The sequence below is a fragment of the Meleagris gallopavo genome, chromosome 6, assembly GCF_905368555.1.
Source record: "Meleagris gallopavo chromosome 6, MGAL_WU_HG_1.1, whole genome shotgun sequence".
NCBI lineage: Eukaryota > Metazoa > Chordata > Aves > Galliformes > Phasianidae > Meleagris > Meleagris gallopavo.
In genome coordinates this window covers 14,487,819-14,507,127 of record NC_139409.1, presented here as the reverse complement: position 1 = coordinate 14,507,127, position 19,309 = coordinate 14,487,819, and the positions used below count along the sequence as shown (strand labels likewise).

At 36.0% G+C, this 19,309-nt stretch overlaps 1 protein-coding gene across 9 annotated transcripts in view; it reads right to left on the bottom strand.

Annotated features, from left to right (window-relative positions):
* The window catches only part of ZNF438 (zinc finger protein 438), a 128,007-nt gene that overhangs the window by 86,630 nt on the left and 22,068 nt on the right, over window positions 1-19,309 (bottom strand). For 3 of the 9 annotated variants that reach the window (XM_085227152.1, XM_085227154.1, XM_085227153.1), the window contains 4 exons: window positions 19,079-19,135; window positions 11,389-11,493; window positions 4,742-6,602; window positions 1,195-3,171 (listed from right to left, as the gene is read on the bottom strand). In XM_085227152.1, the coding sequence (XP_085083278.1) occupies window positions 2,559-3,171; window positions 4,742-6,602; window positions 11,389-11,493; window positions 19,079-19,106 (2,607 nt within the window). In that variant the 5' untranslated portion in view covers window positions 19,107-19,135 and the 3' untranslated portion in view covers window positions 1,195-2,558. Of the gene's footprint in view, window positions 1-732; window positions 3,172-4,741; window positions 6,603-11,388; window positions 11,494-19,078; window positions 19,136-19,309 lie in introns of those variants that run through there. The other 6 variants (XM_085227155.1, XM_085227156.1, XM_085227157.1 and 3 more) reach the window with 4 other exon arrangements.

Here is a 19,309-nt window from a genome sequence, read left to right as displayed (position 1 = left end):
GATTATTTATGGTGTGATGATGAAGGAACAATTTTCCATACGAGAAACCGCTTTCAAGTTTAAGAGCAAAGCTGAAACAGAGATTTAATGAAAAATCAGAGGGGAAAAAAACTACAGCTACAAAAACAATAACATTCATTTTAACAATTTAAAACTATAATTCGTGTGCAAAACCAGATGTTAGCTTGTCTGACTTGAAGGCAAACAACCAACTGCACTCATGACAACCATTCTGTTGAACAGCACTGTCTAATGGTACTGTAAATACGGCTCATTTCATACTTCCAAATGCTATCAAACTGAACACAAATTCAAAACAAACGCGTTTTTAAAACCAAGAATAGCTTTGCATTAAATACAGATGTATTTTCAAAAACCCCAACCTTTCATGATCTACCATAATCCTAATAGCCTGAAATGTAAGAATGCTTTCAGGCTTAGAAAAAAAAGGTTTCTAATTTTAAACATTTATGAGAACACCGAGAAGCAGCTTAGAACTATGCTTTAAACCATACTTTCAGGCTTTAAATTGCTGAAATCTGGGCCCTGTTTACCTGCTTGGCCTGGACTACAGAAGGAAAAAGAAGTTCAGGAACATAATGAAAGTGAAGGATTGTACATGAGAATTTCCAGTTAAATAAAAATAAAAAAAAACAACTAGCTCCTGAGTCCCAAACCAGCACAGCAAGCCCCTCCTTTAAGGAAATGAGAGAGTGACTCTTCTTGGTAAAAAAAAAAAAAAAAAAAAAAAAAAAAGCACCAAACCACATCACTGACTCTGATGCATCATTTTAAAACACACTTTTGGAAAGTATTTTGGAAGGACTACCCAGCCATCATTTGTGCTGTTCCTGCATAGGGGGAACTCAGTGTCAGTGCTGCTCTCGTTTCAGTGCATTTTAAAGTATACTCAGTATATTCTATGGATAAAACCATGGTTTTCACACAAGCAAAAGAACTGTGTTTTTAGAGCAGTTCAGCATACAAAGTATTATCCTAAAACAATGAACCAACCAATTCTGTATTCAAAGGAACAGACAGTAAGAAAGAAGTTGTAAAAATCCACAGGGACTCTTCCACCTCACCAAGCAGCCCTGCACTTCTATGAGACCTTTCCTCTTTTATTTTTTCTCAGCTTGAGTCTCGTAGTCCAACACCAGGCACAGCACCGTAAGAAACAACATTCAAAACCACTGGCTCAGAAAGCTGCCTTTACTTTTTAAAAACAAAAAATATACACAAAATATTCCAACAGCTTCTGGAATTCCCCTTGAAATCCCCAACACTTTTAGATCTCTTCACAAAATTTTTTTGCAAAATAGTGAGAGGCCACGCAAGGCATTTTAGGAATGATTCTTTCATCACTGCAATCCCTCAATTACAGTTCGACCACAAGAAGAAATGAATGTAGTAGTAGTTTAGAAATAGTACTGGTGTATTTTTCAGTTTGCCTTCTGATATGCTGATTTCTGTTGAACAGTGATACAGTGACTTCACAGCATCACAAAGAATGGCTGGAAAAGGCCTCTGGGCCCATCTGTACAGTAGATGTGGGAATACAAGTGAAAAAACTTCATTACCTGTATCACAGACTCAGAGGAACGATTTCTCTTTGCAGCTATGTCTGGGCCAACTACACAGGAATAAAAGAGAGTGTTAAAGGCAGAGTGTTGCTAAAGGTGTTCACAGCAATAGTGCTGCTGCCACTGGAGGAACACGGAAAGTGCTTAAAGTTCACAGTGAAGCATATGATCTATTGCAGATCATCAGATTTCCCTGCAGTAACAAACTCAAATTACTATTTTTAAAACAACAACTTTTTTCTTTTTTTTTTTTCATTTTCATACAGCAGTCAAGCTTTGAGAGTTCCATCTCCACAGGTAGTGAGTAACTCTTGTTTTCAAAGGGCTACAGGCAAGAAAAAAAGAAAAAAAAAAAAAACAAAAAAAAAAGCCCCCCAAAAAAACCAACTCTGTAGATTTTTCACATTGAAGTTCAAAGATCCCTGCTATTACAAGGACTGAACATAACACCTAAGAAACTTAGTGTCCAAAAAGACTGAAATTCAGAAAACAAAATGTAAAGGGTTTCTAAAGATAACTATGCTTTGGAATGCAGGTTGCGTGTTACGTACCTTCAAAATGATCTACTGAACTGCACAGAAACACAGTTTTAGCATAAAATCTAGAAGCACAGTTGGGATAGAAATCACACTTTCAGTCTGGTTTGCCATTTTGTTCAAGATTGGGATTAGTTCATATAAACTGACTTATTTCTGTGTATAAAGTGTAATGGAACTTGAGCATCTTATTCATTTTAACCATTAGTGTTGAGTATTTGCTGCTGCAAATTCCTCACACATGAATACAAAGTACAGTATTTCATAACCAGATTGCATTTACCCATCTGGAAAGATAATGGATTAATATATGTTCTATTTAACAAAATAAAGGTGAGCAAAGATTGTAGCTGATAACTAAAAAGCCACCGTACTAAGCAAACTTCTGAAGCAACGCATCTCAAGGCAGTTCATCAACACAGCACCGTGGAACTGAGCCTCAATATTCACCAATGCTAGAAAGTTCAAAAATTCCCTGTTTTGAGAACAAACTAAAAATTGTCCATAAAATAGAAGAGTCTTCACAGTTATGACGACTTTGCCAATGATTACAAAGATCCTCCTTTCTTCCAAATATCTGCTTGCATAAAATGCAGTTATATCCAGCTTTAGACCAAAATTCGATCTTTTTGCTTGGTGTCTCACAACCTACATTTTGCATCTCCTTGGCTGCTTCACTGCTTCCTGTCTGAGTCATTTCACTTTTAGTTAATGTATCAACATTACTTTGATGGTGAAGGTATATTTGTCTTTTCAGTTTTGGAAAAGTATAAAACTCCTCCTCGTTGTCACTGCATTTTGCCAAATGTCTTCTTTCATTGCGCTGTTTCCAGAAGTGAGCTGCATGTTTGATAAGTTCTCCCCTAGCTCCTCTATTTCCTTGCAGAGCTCCTTCCTTTACTCTGCCCTGGATCTCTTCTCCATGAGAGCATAACAAGTGAAACTTCATTTCACCAAAAGACTGTGCAATGAACTGACATTGACCACATCTGATCTGTAATTTAACTTCTCCTGGATTATGGAATAGGTCTTCAAAATCGCATCTATTTCCCCTGTTAAAAAAAAAGGAAATAGAATCTATTTCAGAACCAGCCATGCTCTAAAGAGATGATAGTTTCTGTCCACGCAAGTTTCAAGATGACATCTATGAAACAATCTTTTAATTAAAAACAGACACTGTTACTACAGTATCCAATTTATTAGGAGCAGCTAAAGAACCCAATAAAATAACAGTAAGGCTAATTGCCTTCATAATAGCAAAGTAATCTCAGTAAAAATAATCTTTTAATGCCACTAACCTTTTAATAAAAGGTGAATAACATTTTTTTAAGTTCTTAATTTGGTGATGTCATTTCAAACTGCTGTAGCTCTGTGCTAGGAAAGTGCAAATGAGTATTTCCAGTAGCTGACTATTAACAGAAACTATCATGTACTGACATGAAGCCAAAACCACAGGTTCCACCTCTCACTCTAAGCTGGAACCAGGAAAACTTCAAATTTTAGTCTTTTTCTAAAAGCTTGTAAGAGCATTAAAGAAGTTTAAAAGGTAATTTACAACTGGACAGCCCCTTTCTCTAATTTAGGACCGCTCTGCAGTAGAAAGGAAACAGATATATGTATGAGTTAATATGCCCCTGGGCTTAAGTTAAGCCAATCAAAAGAAACTCAACAGAACCCCTCTCTTGCAACATCTAGGAAAAGGACCACACTGTCATTTATTTATATGCATTTATCAATATACTTTCGACAATTACCTAACAAAATGGATATACTAAATGATTCATTGTATGACAAGTAACGACTGAAAGAAAAGCACTGGTACTTCTTAAGTCTCAGGACCTTAAAAATTCTCTAAGAGATGCCCCAGGAAGTGGAATTACACAAAGCAATACACACACAGTGCAGTGCAGAGGCATCAGGTCAAAGCAGTGGACTTAATAAAGCATACTTAAAAGTAAATGCACAATGGAGTTAACAAAAATGCTAACCATTTTACTGTGCCAAGAAAATTCTCCTCAAACTCATAAAGTAGAAATAAAATAATGTTCTATCCATCTTAATATGGTACATACTAACTTTTTTACTTGGCAAAGCAAAAGCAAAAGCAGAGGTAATCAGCACACAAGACAGATTAGCTCACAGCACTCCAGAGAAGGAAATGGGATAATGATATTTAATAGTGTAAACAAACTACAAGCTAATACTGAAATATGAATTGCTTTTCACTTATTGCAGTTGGTTCACTTATCTTCTGGGAAAAAACACAAAGTGCATACGATACAGAGATTCAAAAGATTAAGAGAAAATGTTAGTCACAAGCTATCAACTGATCAAAATTACTCCAGCGCCAGTTGGGTATTCCTAGAATACATGCAAAACTATTTTGGACATTCCAGTATCAGTAATAATTTATATTCCATAGATCAACTAAAATACACTAGATAGTTTAATACATTGACTAGATTCCATAGGAAAAAATATTTAAATCATTATCAATCTTACTTGAGAGAAAATATATACCAAGAAAAATCAACAATTTTCATAATGGTGATGTTTACGAATTTCTATGAAACTATTATGAAATTCTACTTTCCTTAGCTTTTGATCACTGAAAACGCTCACCTTTCTGTTGCTTCTTCTGCCTCTTTTATATTTGTGTCCCTGTTCCTCAAAGCATCTTGCATCTGTTGCTCACTACCAGAGGGCTCTGTGCTAATAACAACCCTGTGCACTTCTCTTAGGTGACCAAAGTATACTTTTGCATGGCCAAAAATCTTAGCACAGAATTCACAACACACAAACTTCTTGGGTTTTCCTTCATTGTGATGCAATTTCATATGCGTGCTCAGGCTTCCAGAATGAATGTAAGCCTTGCGGCAAATTCGACAAGTGTAGGGTCGTTTGTTTGTGTGTGCATTCATATGGTCCTGAAGATGGTGCTTGAACTGGAACTTATGGTTACATACATGACATCTATGCCATGGCTTGGGTAAAGCTGAGTACGCATTTCTACCCAAATCAATTGATGTAGCTGATGTGGTATCACTGTATTTATAACTTGAATATTTATTGGCAAGTGAACTGCTTAAAAAAACACCTTTATCTGAATGGTCAGGAGACTTTTCCTCTACCAGTGCTGTAGAAGTCAGCGGTGCAATGGCCTGCACAACTACCACTGGCTTGGGTCTAATATTACGGTATTTTTTCACTGCCTCTGCTTTTTTGTCTTCAGGTGGCTGAAGATCAGCTTTCGCCCTCTCTCTTACTTCTCTAAATTTATTAACGATGCATTTCCTTCGCTTGGCCTGAAAAGCCAATAAATCATCTTGGACTCTTCTCTTCCTGCCTCTCCTTTTAGAGGGTGTACCATTCAACTTTTTAAAGCTGTCAACATCCACTTTATTGGATGGAGAGAAAGTATTTTCTGGAATTGTTTGTCTGGGGGCTTGAGTCAAAGATGCAGCTAATCGTTTATCAGATGCTTTAGCAGGAGCAGGACAGGTTTTCACCAAAGCTGGCGTCTTTTCACATTCAGGTCTTAGTGAAATATCAGATATATCCCTTACGTTAGCACTTTGTGATTTACAAAACACTGAATTTCTCATTCTTGAGTAAGGCAAAATAGGAAGTTTTCCTGTTGGTGCTGGTGGAGTCATCTGTATTGTACTGCCAAAAACTGCTGGTGACAGGACAGAAACAGAATTTGCAGAATTTGTGGGTTTTTCCTTTAGTTTCTCTGACATAATGAATGACTCTTTTGTGGTTGCAGATGCTGTCTTCACAGAGTCAAGGCTAAATTTCACAGGATTACTTGAATTTTCTGGCTTGCTTAAAGACTCTTTTACTATAGATGGTCCAGAAACATTACTGATAACAGTTTTTGTTTTGCTCACTGATGGAGATCCAGATTCCACACAAGTGTTCTTTCTTTGTAATGTAGAAATCATCATTTCAGATGAATTATGGTCTGTTAGCATCACTGGCTCAGACGAATCTGAGCTAGAATGACTTTTCGGACAGTCTTCAGCTAAGGCAGTCATGGGGGAAGTCTGCAATGAGGTCTGTCCTTTGGTAGATACCTTGCTCTGTGTATTCAAAACAGAGGCTTGGCTTGTTTTATTGTCACAAAGCAATTTGCTTCTTACAGATTGGTAGCGAGGGATAGGCAACTTTTGGTTTTCAGAATGGGCCATGTTAGTTCGCTGGCTTGGCTGTATCACAGCAGAGGTAATGTATGGCAAGGCCAAAAGGGAAAAAGTACCCTCATGACCAGCAACCTGCATGATGGCATAGTTTTGAGCTGGTACCACCAGTGGCTTAGAACCTGCTGCTGAAATCGTTGTACCTTGTTCGGGCAAAGATGACTGAAGACAAGAAACCATTCCAGATGTTAAAATTTTTGGCACCATTTTTGGAGCAATGGTCCTAAACTGACTTTTCTTCTGAAAAGTTTGTATTATGTCCGTAGGGGATTTGTGTTTATCTGTAATAATAAAATAACACAGACAATAGTAAACAGTATAGTATTTCTCTTTTTAAAATTACTGTAGCAGAAACAAAACTGCTTACGAAGTACACTATTAAACACAAGCTTATTAAAAATATTAGTTATATAAGTGAGCACTAAGCGAAGTTTAGAATTGCAAAAGTCTCAGACAAAAATACTCTCTGAAACAATGCAAATATTCACATGCAAAACAAAAACAAAAAAGAACAAGAAAAAAATCGTTTTTTATTCTAATTTTAAATATACGTTTCATTCTAGATTACAAGCTATGTGACACTTCAGGACATATGTGTTCATAAGGCTCTTCTGCCCGCAAAAATCTGTGCTAGCACGGTTTCAGTATTCATTTGGAAGAACAGGACATGGATTGTATTTAAACTTTTCACAGTACAGAAGCTTACTGAGCACATGCTTGATCATGCTTTTTATGTGGCATCATGCTACCTTTCAAAATTCTCGTACCATTTAGAATTTGTGGGTTTTATTAGATGCAAGCTACAGCTTACCTAATGAAGCTGTGAAAAAACCAACTGCGATAAAACATGCAAATGTGTAAAAGTAAATAAATCAATGAGGACTTAAGAGAAGATGAACCCATGCTAAAAACCCAATCACACACATCGTTCATCCGTTACAGCACAACAGAACTGTATTGTTGAAGTAAGTTACTCAATTATTTTCTTAAATATGCAATTTGCCTAAGTTATACTCCAGTTCTTTGCTGTTTCTGCTTGTGTTGATAAATGCCACAAATGTTTTTAAGGGAGAACAGAATAATTAAGGAAAATGAAAAAAAGAAAAAAAAGAAAAAAGAAAACCTACAATGTATAAAATAAAAGCCACATTCAGTTGCAGAGATATATATTGACCTTTCGCATGCTCTATAAAAAAAAGGCTTAATATAAAGCTAAATTGCACTGCTACCATTTCATATAACAGCCTCATTACCCACTCTGAAGTAAATTCAATTAACGATGCTTCCAGTTCACAGAAACCGGAATAGGTTTTCTCAAACAACAAAGAAACAATAATCCAGCAATCTCAATCACTGAAAATTCAATCACAAAGATACCAGGACACCGGACATAAAAACTATTTTGGAAAAGCAATAATGTATGTAAGAAAAAAATAAATTTAAGAAAAGATAACATACGAATAATATATGTAAAAACAAATACTGGAATACCGAAATATTGCAATGGCAATGAGGTAATTCCATAGAGAAGTATCTATTCCTTTTTAAACCCTGAATTATGAATGTGTTTATACATTGTTACAGATTGTTACAGACTTAGAGGTAACTGTGAGTGACTACCAACACTGGGAACTCCAGTAAGTTTATTTTAATACTGGATGTTCTTTCCAGACTTTACACACTTTGCAACATGCACTGGAAGTTACAGAGCTATCGCATTTCATGACTGAGACTCCTGGACAGATGCACGTGCACACACATGGTAAGCACATGTGCAATAAATCCACTGCCTTCAGGACACATTAGATTCACTGCTCAATTGCACAGAAACCGTACAGATCATACACAGCAGGGCTGATGCTTCTTCAAAGCCTTCGACCTACAGCATGTTTATAGAGCAGCTATACAGAGCACAGTCCTTTGATCCTTTATTCCATCTAAAGCACCAAAATCCAAGTCTATCATACATCTTTTTGTACATCCTTCCCCCCAGTTCAGAGAATCTACTGGGCACCAACTGTACCTTTCTTTTTTGCTTGATGCTTGTAGAATTATTCACAACTCCTAGATATTCTGTGAAGACTGCACTACAGCATATGTGCAAATCCCGCACAAATACCAAGAGATTCCTACAGCAGTAAAGCCTACAGCAATAAAGCCAGGCCTAAGAAGTTTGTGCAACATGGATGAAGCAGAAATTTTAAAATTATCTTCTTATGCTCCAAAAGCTAGAGGTATGCACTGTTTTTCACTAAGCACCTCTATTTTGCCCGCCTCCAATCACTGTACATAGGTAAATCCTGATCTTTTCAACTGCTGGATTGCTAATAGCACTAAGAATTGTCTGTGCCCTCCATGGTATCTTCTTGTTGCTGATTTTAAGGTGATATTTTTAAGAGCTTCTGAGAAGTATTTTAAATATTAACTAAAGTAGACTCTGAACTTCAAAGCCAGTTACAGGTCAAACTGTACAATCTGAATGCATCAGATTACTGAACAAGGGTATTTTTCTTTTAGGGGAGGGAGTGTGAGCTTACTCCCCAGATTATGCCTGCCATTTAAGGATAATAACTATTCTTTCCAAACCAGTAGCTATTCAGTGTGCAACAGTAAGCAAGATGAAGCAGTTTCCATTTGCTCTTCATGTCTGCCTTGTGTCTCTCCCTTCTTCGTTTTTCAAAATTTCACTCAATAATCTACATAAAATATTTAGGAACATCAGATTTCTAGAGGACTGAGCTGCTTCATGCTGCAAGTTAGGAGGTTACCTCCTCTCCTACTAATGGAGGCAAATGCCATGTGCTCAGGAAACAGATTTTGCTGTGGACATGCCACTACAAGGATGCAGAGATGGCAGCTGAAGCATCAAGAGTGTTTAATTCACAGTTAGAAGCAAATGCTTGCAGTAGTAACACATTACACTGGGTTTAAAAATAAGCACACTGTTCTCAAATATGTCAATTTGCCTATTGCAATTCAAGATGTAAAATCACTTTTACTTATAGACCGCCGACAGTATTTTTTCACGGTATTTTTTTCACAGTATTTTAGAAGAAAGTACCATTCAAGAGGCCAAGACTCTCAAAAAATTAACCACAAAATGCTGTTTGAAACAAGGTCCATTTAGATCAACATTCTTCTTCTCCAGCTAACCTAATGTATTGATACAACTGTTTCAGAAGGGATCTTTATACAAATGCTCCTTTTCCATTTAGTGTGATTTTATCATGAATACTTTTTCCAGGCAAACCATGTTTGGTAGCAGCCTTGAGTACAAGTTGTATTTGTTTTGTTTTGCCAAGTTTACATTAGACCTTTTAGTGCAGAAATATGCATTGCCATGCCTCTGGAATGCAAAAGATACTCAGCTCTGTATTTCCTCCTCATCCCACACAGCTGCTGCTGTTAAGCAGCTTAGCCAGTGCCTAAATATAGAGATGGACCAGATGCAGAGTAGCTCTCTGATGGTCTTTCAGGCTCAGTTAAGATTGCGATGTGGACTGGGAACACTAATTTGAAGACAATTTAGCATCTAGGATCAGCAAAAAGGTCTCAGTCAATCCACAATTTGGAGGTTCTACTGAGCCCTCCCAGAGCACCCAAGTATTATCAATGATCAAAACTATTTCTTTCATTTATACTTTGCTAGAAGTTTCAACAATAACTTTTGGACATACACATACTTTCAACATACTTTGGACATTGGTGAAGTTATTCATGTCTTTGCCACCATGACACTTAAGAAGTGAAATGACTTGAAGATGCTCTGGCTGTCACCATTCCAGAAGGCTACCTGGATAATCAGTACGCATCTTTCAGGGTCATTCCCCTTCTATTCCACTCTATCTTCCAAAGTACTTCCATTAGTTTGAAGGACTCTTTTTTGACAAGGACTAGCCAGCTGTGAGCTGAGCAAATGAAGTCTGGCATCTGAGAAGGGAAACTGACAGTTGTAAGAGGCACTGTGATGGCATTCTTAAGGATGGGCCTTGTTTTAGAACACATTCCTTTTAAAAGTCATAGTCTACAGGTCTGTCATTGCAGGGCAGCAGCTTTTATACTTTCTCCAGAACAATTTTCTTAGAAATAAAGGAAACAAATGAACACATTGAATGCAGTATCTGAATGATGTGCATCTCATTTTTAACTGATGTGTATTCAGTCTTTCACTTTTACATCCAGTTGGAGCAATAGGTAGACACTTTTAAATAATTAAGTACAAGGTTAAGTCGAATGCAATTCAATCCATTTGCTGTAAAAGTCTCTGTTGAAAGATTAATGGTTACCACACTCATACATGTGAGTATCAAATTACTCTCATACTTGCAGGATGTCATAAGCTTTCCCTACTTCCACATTATCTTAAAATTGTATAGGACTGGCCAATGATACACCAATAAAAATCAATGATGCATCAAACTTCTGACAAAGTCATGCTGAGGAGAGTCCTCTGGAGGAATGAATACTTTCCACTGGGCTGCCACTCATACGTGGCTCCCTTTTCTTCACGAGTCACTCAAATTTAGTTTATTCCAATCTTTTTTGCCTTCTTTTTGTATGTCTTTCTGTTTGTTCTCACTATACATATAGCATGCAACACTGGAGAACTGAGGTATCACTGAAAGCACCAGAAAAAATTATATTTCCCACCTAATCTGCTTCAAAAATTACAAAAAAAATTAAAAAAATGAAAACAAAAAAACAACTCAGAATTCCCAAATTCTGTGGGTATTAATGCCTTTTTTTCTTTTTTAAATAACTCTTGTAAGCCTTCCTTACTTGTGCAGACATATACTTAATTTGTGTATGATTGGACAATTGGCAGAATGTAACACAGAAGGACCACTCAGTTCTGAAAGAAAAGGCAAAATACATATAAAAAAAAGATTAACAATATTTTAATATGCATTTACTCTGCAGTCCTTTGCAAACTTCAAAAAGGTGACTATTGAGTTCTTTGGGAAAGAAAATGCATAACAACTTTTTAACACACAACACTAGACTTATTTCAGTCAATTCTATATGAAATATCACTGATTTTACCAAATCTCCAAACACACTAAATACCTGTGGATACTGTCTTTCCAGCACAACTTTCTTGTTTTTGCTGACCCAGCATACTGTGTTGAACACTTTGTTTCTCTGCAGGATTAGCATGCAAAAAAACACCACCTGCAAAAGTGCTTCAGTCAGTTACAAATAGATCCCAGCACCAAAAAGTATATAAAACATTATCTTTCAGTTAATGCATTAAGAAAGCTATTGCTTCTTGGTCTTTGCCATTTTCCCATCTTCACAAATATTTTAAAATCCAGTATGTTACATACCAAACACAAGGCAACAGTTTAATAAAGAAATAAAGCTGTTTAAAGTGGTAAACAGATGTGATACTTTAACTTGAGAATCATGGTAGAGGGACAAGAGTACCAAAACTAAAAGCTCAGAAAAATGAAGTTTCCATAACTTTATGGAGTTTTTTTTATATACAGAAGGTTAAGTTCTATGCCAATTGACACTTCCCATAATCTTGCATAAATTAACAGAATGGCAGCATTCTAGAAAACAGAACCTGGCCTTTCATGTTCTAAGCTACTTTTGCTGCACACCTGTAAGATGTGAAGTTGGTAATAAAATGCACAACTCAGGAGTGTCCAACACCACATACACCACATATAAGAAACAGTGTTCAGTCATTTCTCTTTGTCAAACATAAATGGTTTGAGTGGAATGTTCCATTCTAGCTACCTGCCTCAGATAATTTTAAAAAACTAACAGAAAATGTCAGCCATCCCCAGGTGTGTGCATTTTTATTTTTGTTAATAAAAATCTAGTACATTACTAGAGGAAGTCAAATGTCAAGGTCACAGTAATTTCTTGTCTTCCTGAAAAGCTGCCCCAATTTGGCCCTAGTTGTAGGCTCTTGGCATACGTTCAGGAGATACTTTAAGAGACTAGCTTTTCCCAAGATTAGTAGATTATGCTCTACTAAACGTGCTCGTGCTTCAGGCTGAATCAGGTTTTTCCAAAAAGTACAGTTTTAGTTTCAAATATCAGTATTGGAAACAAGAAAACAGCCTCACTCTCCTTAGCTCTTAACTGTTGGGCTCACATAGCATGAAAGAGAAACTAGGATATATACAGGGCAAGCAGAAAAGTGACAAGATAGTTAAAAATGAGATTTGGAAAGTGTCTAGGACAGAACCAGATGGGGATAAAGGAATTATGAGTCGACTTAAGATGAGAAAGGAACATTACTATGACATGTAATTTGGAATGGAGAAGCATTTAAACTGCAAGGATAATCTCATATCTTGCACTCCTTACCTTTCAATGCTTGGTAACATAACTACGTTTAAATAGGAATTCTTTTGTGCAATTTAAAATAGATTGGGAAATCAAACATTATAATGAAATACTCTATTGCAAGATTGGAAAACCATGGAACATTTGCACAAAGTCTAAGATACGTAACTACAAACACTAGAAAACATGTTCTGACATACCATTGGAGGAACAAGATCAAAACAGCTTGTTAAATTACTAAGAAGGGAAATTAGATCTCTTTAGAGCTATATTTAATTAATAGTGATTTTAGCATCAATATAATTTGACAGTTGTTCACAAGGCATTCCACCGTTAGAGACCTCCTTTGCTTTAAACTCTGTGCACGTTTACTATTTTATGGGATCAAGATTAAAGCCCATTTCAAGAAAAGCACTGAACAGCAGGACACTTCCTGTATTCCTTAAGTAGTTTCCAAAAGGCTCTTCTTACCTTCTTACAGTTGTATTTCAGAAGTTTAAAAAAGTTCCTTTTGAAGGCACTATCTTTCAAATTATGATCTACTCATTTCATATTAAGGTTAATATGATAGGCTTTAAACAGATTAAAATGTTTTCATATCAAGAAACAAAAACTGTGACAGAAGAACTAGATATAAAGCATCTATAATTATTAGTAATATTATTCACAGTTGAAGAAATCACACACATTTTTCTCTCTAACACAGTAAGAGAACTTAGGTAATGTTCATGCAAATAGATCTAAGGTTGCCTGGCCTCTGAAACCACTTTTTATCTTTATGAAGATGAGAATGCTCGTTCTTCTCTGTTTAAGAACAGAACACTTCTGTCTGAGAGATGCTGTTACATGCATACGTGATAAAAGAGCACATTCCAGCTTCTATACATCTCTGTACTAGATTCAACTATCAACCACACCAAAACTGAAGTGTGCACTTTCTAGAAACCATGCTGCTCTGACACAGGTCAGTTGATTAAAAAAGAAATGATTTAGATAGCACTGCAATTCCAGTACTTTATCTTTGTTCTTTTTGCCCAGTCATTCCACTCAAGAGAGGATTCCATCCCCAGAGATTTGCAAAGCAAGGCTTCAGTGCTGCAACCACCTGGAGGAACTAATTGTTCATAAAAGATAAAAGGAGGTGATGTAAGCACTGTTTATAAATTCATAAAACTTCAATGGCATTGTGAATATGAATTATGTACTCTAGGAGGTGGGAACAAACATCAGTTTCAAAAGAAAAAAACAAGTGGATTTTTCAAAGTTATTTTCTGGAAGACCTGCCACTCTAAATTTCTTTAAGTGAATTTCAAGAAACATACAGACCAAACACTAATTCATTCATTGTAAAGTTGATGTCAGTGTAAAATCCTTTTTAATAGGACAATCAAGATCACATCAACCTGAACAAAATCCTGATACACCTAATGTAAGTGGTAATTAATACTCTTTTTTTGTTAAGTGCAGGAGACAATAATGATGGAATCTGCTACAAAAATGAAGGCAGAATTCTTCAGAAACTGAGCAGCACAAAAGGTCAAGCAGAACTCTTTTATGAATAAGTCATGAAATATTTTCCAACTAGATTCTTGCTCACCTTTCAAATAAGGCAATGAGAACAGAATCAATCTTCATCTCACTGGGAATTTAACTTTCCTTCCATCCCTCTCTGGGATGGAAAACTACTACTGTTGCAGTAAGGGAAATAAGACTGCAATACCTCAATTCTTATTTTTTTCCTCCACAAATGCTGATGTGCAAACAAAGCACTAAAAAAAGTCAGACTGTTAATCATTTTATAGGGTACCTATTTTATGTTGAAGTCAGATCACTTCTGTCTGAAAAGAGAGGGTGCAAGAGAAAACAAATGATTAATTCACTGCTTTGTCTTACAGATTCTCCGCAAAGCAAATTTGTATTACTTCAGATATTAGAAGCATCTATCAGCTAAGTTTTGCACTCAAAAAGCATTCCCTCACTGAAGATGAGCAAAGGATCAGAAGATGGTTAGACACAGCCTGACTTGTTCTGAGTCTTCTCATATGAATAGCTTTTATAGTTCTCTTCTCCAAAGGAGAGACTGGAATATAGAGCACACTGTTCAACTTACATGGATGTTTAGAGAGTATGTTCAGATGGATTTAGTAAATAGCTCATTTCTTTTTGTTATGATCCAACTCAATTACCTTTTGACAGGCTCTGGGCAGCCTGGTCTAGTGCCTGGCAACCCTGCCCGTGGCAGGGGGGTTGAAATTAGATGATTATTATGGTCCTTTTCAACCCAGGCCATTCTATGATACTATGATTCATTCCATGATTCTACGAATGAGGAATCTCTATGGCTTTTGCTCTGGAATGCTTTTTTATACTATTCCCCCATCCTTTTTTATCACAAGAAAATTTGCTTCAGAAGACGTATTACATGGCTTTGTCTGAGATATGCAAAACACTGTTACCTGTAATCAGTTCCAGTAAGAATTAAGACAAAAATGAAGATCATAGGATCTCCACAACACTCCAAATAGATTGGATATTTTTGAAAGGAAACACGTCCTCCATAGAGCAAATGAAAGTGAACATCTACAGAAAGAGCCTGGCTAATATATTTGTTTTCAGAACAGAAAATTATCACTTGCTGCTACGCCTGAACGTAGCTAGGCCCTTCCACAGCAGGATGTAGCAGAAGATTTAAATTAGAGTATCTAAATGCTGTCCCCCCACCCCAAGCATAATTCCCATTATCTTCAGTGCTTTATGACATTATCACACTTGCTCATGCTAGCTACCGTGTTACCTAAGGCAGCACTGATTTTCAGAAGATTGTACCAGATGTACTGTAAAGAAATTGATCAAATATGCTGCTGATAAGTGATCATGTATTAGCCAATGCTTGTGAAGGAGTACCGACATACAATGGAATTAAAACAGATACACAATTAGCAAGAATGTAGGCCAGAGACGACATCCTTCATTTGCTACGTGCAAAAATATCATTAAATTTAACATTAAATTTATGTTTAGCTGGAGCACTTGCTGCGTCGAGTGGCAACTGCTCCCGTAGACAAAGCAAGTCCTGGTCATACAAGTCCAGCAGAGGGAGTCAGGTGTAGTACAAAGCCCCATCCATCCACCCCTGGAGGGTAGGGCTCCTCAGGCCTAAGCACTGAGGTCTAAGCCATTGTTTTGCTTTTTATTTATTCAGTGCCAACTCAGCTTAGATATGTGAACTTGTGCCAATTAATCTACAGTAATTTTCAAAAAATGTAAAGGCTGGCCTACAAATCTGATTTTTCTTGTAACAGTAAATACAGCTTCTGCTGAAAAATCTTAAATGACACAAAAACTTAACATACAGTCTTTACACATTTCCCAAGGTTACTTTAGTATTGTAAAATATTCTACCTAGTGTAAACCTTTCACTCAACTCAGTATTTTAAATAAACTTGAGAACACGAAAAACTTGAAGCAAAGCTGTTGAGCCTTCCTGTTAAAAGCAATTAAACGAGTTATTATCTGTTGAGCCTCCCCATTAAACTATTATCTTCTCTAACTGCAGTACAATTTTTCACAAAATTGATTTAAAAAATAGTTTAGAGAATTCTTAAATGTCGTTAATATCTCAAATACGTCTGCGTTACTAAAAACATCAGTAACTATAACAGATTTTTTTTTAATAGACATCTGAAAATTAAGTTCTGTTGCCACATATTTTTCCATTCCAAGCAATGCCCTGAAATCTTTGTCAAACTTTCTTGCTTTCATCATTTCTCAGCTCATCACACAAACCATCTGCATAAATAAAGATGTAAGCATCTGCCGTATGGCAAATGGTCTCAGGGGCAGATGTTTTTATCCTTGCATTCATGTCACTGGCTTGGATACATTATTTGAACAGATGTACACAATCTGAAAGTGTCGTGTCCCACAGTGAAATGTCTCCAACTGCTTTCTATCAAAGTGCATAAATGCTATTTGCACCTGCATTTATGTTAATGATATAAAGGCAGCAGGGGTTCCAGCAAAGTGAGGGCTGATGCTAAGGAACACATTTACATGGTTAATTGAAGTCTGAGATCTCCTAGCACCAAATGACTATACCAACATTGATATTAAACTGTGCACAGTTTAATATAATTTTTTTTTGAAAGTTATATGATTTTTATTAAAACAAACATATCAAGGAGCAAAACTCTACCAGCCTATGAGCATATTTTTCTAACGAATATTTCAGAAAGACGAGAAAATATTAAACAAGCTCCTAGAAGAAGCATGAGTCTTCTACCTTACGTAACACTTGTACAACACACATAGTTATTACACATTAGAGATATTTAGCAAAAGCACTTTATGAATCTGATAGTACCACTCATCCAAGGGGATTTTAACTCTCTGAGGTTCAAAGTTATTTTGTGCCATTATAGAGCACTATTAAAAAAACCACAGCATTTGTTCAAACACAAATATCTACACGGATGTGAATGATAGAACAAGACATTTCTATTATGATTTTATAATTTTCACTGGAACTTTGAAATCTCAGAAGTTAACTATTTCTCATTACTCAGAGAAGCTACCTGTTTTAAATGTATGCCGCTGTTCATTGTATATGTAAAAAAAATCACTTTTCTTACATAGTATTTAAATATGAAGAAAATATGTGCAGAAGGAGTACGTTTCAGATGACAGAACTCATGCTGCTACATGACAAATGGTAGCATTCCGGTTACGTTGTCACTCAAAGCTCTTGCAATCACCATTACTTCCATACTCAGCTGAAAAATAACAAGCCTGTTGACAGTACAGAAGGGCTGACAAAAATACCGTGCCAAGTGTAGCTGATGGATATGTTCTACTTCCAACGCCATTCATTTTCAAACCTTTTATTTGTAGGAGACGTACTGATGTTACAGTTGCACATAAATCATAATAAATTGTTAATAACTTTGATATTTTCAAAGGGCCATAACATTTGAAGAATCAAAGGTTGCACATGGTATTAAGGACAAAAAAGAGTGATAGCCACAGAACACCAAACAGAAACTGAGCCAAGTACATTTGTAAAGCACCATGATTTCACACTGATACAGCTCTTGGTCAGGATCTGGTTATGAGTTCCATCACGAGCAACACTTCCAGAAGTTAGAACATGGCCCTTATAATGCACTCTGCGTGAAAGCTGTTAATGGGATACACACTGCAATGAATTTTTCTTAAGGAAACAAAAGAAAAACCCACCAACTTATTTTTGAGTTTGCAAATAGCTTCACAGTCTGTATTATTCTTCAGTTATCCAGAAATAACTTTGTTAAATATAAGAGTTTAACTACATGATGGTCAAATACCCTTAATTCACCTTCTCTAAATTATGGGAGTTTCAGGTATTTCACTCCTAAGTATGTGGATGTGGAGCACACTGCACAGTGGATGTCTTTATACAATGCTACATACTACCTGCATTGAAAGAACAGTCTTGTTAGACAGAACTACATCAACAAAGATCAATTCATATGATGCCCTCTTGGAATAGCTTCCTCAGAATTATCATAGACTTGACAGAAGAGGTAAAGTATAAACTTATATGACAGCAAAAGCTCAGTGCTTCCAGGCAAGTAATATAGAGTGCTTTTCTTAATTAACACAAGTACTAACAATGGAAACTTAACAGACAGCCTAAAATGATTCAGCAGGGTCCATTAGGCTTTATGTCATATCCATCAAACATTCACTTACGTTTAAGAGCTACCACTAAAAATAGCGTATGCTAAAAATTATACTTAAATACCAGTATCACAACACAGAACAACAAGGACAGGAAATAAAAGTTATAATAAGCTGAACACTTGGAGACTTCAGAATATACAGCGGTGGTGTAAATATAATCACTAATAATGAAGACAAAAATTCAAGACACTCCACTGAAAAACTACATCAAAAGATGACTTTGGAAGAGATAAAACAGCAGAAACATAGTTGAACACAATAAATATTGATAAGGATAGAAATGCTGGAGAAAAGGCAAAGTTTGCATTTAGAAAATAACAACACCTTTTCTTGTTTGTGCTAGACTTATAGAGTAACTTGCACATAGATCAGAGCCCCAGTTATACAGGAACCAAATATAGCAGTGATTTTCAAATATATAAGGATTAAAATTGTAACAAACCCTGAATATTTAACTCTGCTAATTCAAACAAGCAGAATTATATATATGTTAAAGTTTTAGTAACATTAATTAGCCTTGTCCTAAAAAGAAAACAATCTTAGCTTCTACAATCACTTAATGTGTTTGGTGTTAATATTTATAAAAATAGCAAATAGTAATTATAAATAAATAGTAATGAAAAATTAGGGCCTACTATTTAAGCTTTTGTTAACAAGGATACTATTTAGCCCACATTTTGAATCACAAATGTCTAATTTCTCAAAGAAAAAATGTATAGAAATCATACTGTACCTGCAGAAAACGTTAAAGGATTCTGCATTATGCCCACTAATAGATAGGACAACGTTCCTGGAAAGAAGAAATACAGATGCTTAGAAATTCTGATACCTCTTTTTAAAAAAAACTAAATGAAGTTACTATCAATGTACAGTTGAATGAACAGACTCGCAATAATATTCCCACATCTTGCTGAGGAGATTTTTTAGTTAAAGTGTGAATTTAGAGGGAACAATAACATGTAAA